General features: G+C 40.1%; 1 protein-coding gene across 1 annotated transcript; it reads left to right on the top strand.

The window, feature by feature from the left end:
* The first annotated feature begins 317 nt into the window (after positions 1-317).
* LOC142209177 (nicotinamide N-methyltransferase-like) lies at positions 318-3,654 on the top strand. Its single transcript, XM_075278109.1, has 3 exons — positions 318-468; positions 2,415-2,622; positions 3,234-3,654. Exons 1-3 carry the CDS (start codon positions 318-320, stop codon positions 3,652-3,654), a joined length of 780 nt encoding a protein of 259 aa, XP_075134210.1.
* Positions 3,655-3,910: the final 256 nt, after the last annotated feature.

The following is a 3,910-nucleotide window of genomic DNA, read 5'->3' on the forward strand; positions in this document are numbered from 1 at the left end:
AAAGTGTGTCCATGTATAACTGCTGGTCATTGTCCACCCAGTCTCCATGATGTCTATCTGTCAACCAGCACAAATTGTTCCACACTCATGACAGATAGATACAGTATAGAAGGAGTTAACAAAAAAAAGCAGATTTTCTTGAGTAAAGATCATTTCTTTCCATGTGGTTTTCTCTCCCCATGACTGGCTCATGAATATAATAACACATGATGTGATAAGTAAATCTAACTACATACACAGAAATGCCAAGTACTTCTCTACAGACCTTGTGCACCAGTCTAGAAGGAATCCCATCATCTGCACCACAAGACTACACAATGGATCCCAGTACTTATAAGCGCTATCATATACACGGCCATGATACCCGACAATGGATGGACCATTATTTTTCAGATACAGCAGAAATGGTCTTTGGAGAGGACGTCTTGGTATTTCCCATTAAATGCCTTATAAAAGCTTTTGCAGCAGGTCTGTATCTGCACTGTCTATGGTTAATTTATTTGAACCCTTTAAGAATGTTTGGGAATTTTTAGGTTAATACTTCGCAACTTTCTTCATATTTTCCATGTTCACCTTCTAAAATTCAGAGATTGTTCTTTGCAGGTTGTACTATTAGGTTTGTGGGACTCCAGAAGCACCAGTAGCTTCATATCACTCTTTGTTGCTTTGTATTTTAGGAGCTGCTTTCTTAATCAATGAATTTGTCAGGCAGAAACATTCCGCATTATACCTTTATCTGCACGAACCCATCTGTGCTCTAAATCGGCCACAAATCTTTTCACAGTACAATGGTCACACTTAAGAGCTTGTGAAATCTCTAAAGGTTTCATACCTTACCCAAGGCAGTTGACACATTTTAGCAACAGAGACATCCTTTTAAATTCCCATATTGCTTGAAATTTGCACCCTGCTTAATAAAGTGGAACATCCTTCCTAAGGGTTGGTTCACATTTGCACTTGTATTCTGTCCGGGGAGAGTTAGCATGGAGACACCCCCCCCCCCCCCCCCCGGATAGAATACTATCGCAATTGCAAGCGCAATGCTGTCGAAGCGCACTGATCCCATAGACTATAATGATTTGTGTGGGCAGTGCGCGGCAAGTCCACGGATCCTATTATAGTCTATGGGGTCCATGAGCTTTGACAGCACAGCCTTTGCAGTTGTGCTTGTATTGCATCAAGGGGGGTCCCCATGCGGACCCCAGAGTATAATGTTCGGAAAACCATAGGGCATACAAACTTAAAAAAACACTGTTACTTACCTCTCCCTGGCTCCGGCTCACTCCCCGCAGATCTCCTCAATGTTGGACCAGACCTCACCTGACCCAGGTTGGCATCGTGACTCATAATGATGCTTGCCTGGGCCATGTGATGTCTGTGATGTCACAAAACAGGCCCAAAGCCTACTGGATTGCAAGAGAGGTAAGTAACAGTGTTTATTTTGTTGTCACAACTTCCTTGGGTCTCCGATCGTTATACTCGATAGTCTGAAATTACTCCACAATATAATGATAGCAATGTTTGTGGGGTTCATTTGCCCGTGGCCTCAAGTACTGATCCTCGCTCTTGACCACAGCCGCCTCTGCCGTAGGGGAAGGGCAGGCGACCATGAGCAGGAGCGAGGATCGGTAACTAAGTAGGGTCTGTTACCTCCTGGGATTACTGTATGGCACAGGAGGATGGCCGCTCATGATTACCTGCTCCTGGACTCTGGTCATTATGTGTTGGAACGGTTAGGGTTACCTTTGTGTGATTGACAGCCTATCTACCAAACAAGCCTGGGGCGGGTTCTGGACTTTCTATAAACAGGTCATCAACCCACATGTGTTTGTTTCCTATTGTGTCCCTGTCCTTGCTAAGTTTTTGTCCTTTTTCTTGCTTTGTATTACTGACCTCTGCTTTTTGACTTTTGACTTCTCTTTGGATTCTGATTTGGTCCTGTTTGTCTCTCTGGTTTGACCTCGGCTTTCTGAATCTTCATCTGTGTTGTTTTGTCTTGCCTTATTCTGTGTAACACTTACCTTTTGACTCTACCATTTAGGGTATTTTAGGCAAGTAGGTAGTGACAAGGGCTGGGACAAGTTTTGGACTCACTGTCTCTGTCATTCCCTTCCTTTCAGCTGCAGCCAATGGAGAATTGTTCAACAGGCAATTCCCTAACAGGAACCTCCTAAAAACTCAGGACTGTCCAAAGTGGAGAAAAGTTTGACTTATTTTATGAACTAATAGATGAATGACACAAAATCTTGTCCGTTAAGAAATTTCAGAATTATTTTTGCTTTTTTTTTTAGTTTTGGGGTATTTTATAAGCAATATTCCAATATTTTCTGGAGATGGCTAGATCTCATATTATCTACCATATAAATTATGGTTTAGCACATTGCATGTTTTAATACTTGGATTTTTTTCTACAGGTAAAATTAAAGGAGACATCTTGCTTGACATCAGTCATGGATCCGTAATACATCATTTGTACTCAGCCTGTGAGTGTTTCAAAGACATCATAGTGCTGAAGGTCGACGACAGATGTATCATGGAGCTGAAAAGATGGGTGGACAAACGTACCGGAGCCTTTCATTGGGGACATGCTGCAAAACTTCATGTGGACATAGAAGGAAAAAGGTGAAGTATTTGTCCAACTATTAAGGAAAACTTGTCAGTGAAAACAGAGATGTCTACTTCTGGCTCTGAACAACGTGCAGAAGAAAGCTGATCGATGTCAGACCCAACTCTTCTGATATTGGTGTTTTATTATATCTTAAAGAGGACCTGTTATCAGGTCTGAAAATCTCAGTGTTATATAAAATCTTACAAAAGTTGCCAACCTAAATTTTTATGATTCTGTTTATAAAAATCTGTTCAGCTATTCCAAAGATAAGTCATTTTAGTGTTGATACAAATTAGGGTCTTCTAGCTACATGGGCTGAAACCTGCATAAAATACAATACACAGATCACTGCTGTCACCCACTTGTATACACTAGTTTACATCAACACTAAAATGGCTTATATCTTTGGAATATGGATGATTACATACATTGAAGGACATCATCTTTCTGTTGGAAGGGCTCAGTATAGCCTGGACACTTAGTACACCAGTTTTGGCTGAATTCAAGATTCTCAGCCATTATTTGGAAGCCAATAATCTAGGGATACCTACTGAGCTTTTATCTTGCCCTATTGATGATGACTGTGGAACATTCACTTTCTTCACTGTTTTTCCATTTCTTTCAGTAACCTGTTAGAAGACAAAGACGTGAAAGTGAGATCATCAATACAACATGTTGTGAAATGTGACCTTGAGAAAGAGAATATGACCGAGCCAATAGTCTTACCTCCAGCTGATTGTATCATCAGTGTTTTGCTACTAGATGTTATCAGCAAAGACCAAGATGACTACATCAGATATCTCAGGAAGTTCTCAAGATTGCTGAAACCTGGAGGACACTTCATATTAATTGAGGGTTTAGGTATAACATATTACACAGTTGGCAAAGAGAAGTTCCATGCTTTCAACCATGATGAGGATTTTACCAGGAAAGCTCTAGAAAGAGAAGGTTTTATAATAGATGAGTGTAACATTCATAAGAGAACAGCTGTGAGTGACCTTGTTGACTATAAGGCTATGATATTCATTGTAGCTCACAAGACGTAGCTCTAGGTAGAAATGCAGTGAACTGATGAGACTCTTGTCAGATTATATATTTCAATCTTCTATTGTGGGTATACATCAGGAGGATTAACCAATGTATATCTCCAATACAAGGTTCTAATATCCATTTGACACTGGTGGTTCTAGGCTTACATAAAAAGTATACAATAAGAATACACAGATATCTATGCTTTGCAAATAAAAAATAAAAAGTACAAAATATTTAGATAGCTACATATGTAGAAATTACAGGAAAAGC

The sequence above is a fragment of the Leptodactylus fuscus genome, chromosome 6 (genome assembly GCF_031893055.1).
Source record: "Leptodactylus fuscus isolate aLepFus1 chromosome 6, aLepFus1.hap2, whole genome shotgun sequence".
In the NCBI taxonomy this organism is placed as follows: domain Eukaryota; kingdom Metazoa; phylum Chordata; class Amphibia; order Anura; family Leptodactylidae; genus Leptodactylus; species Leptodactylus fuscus.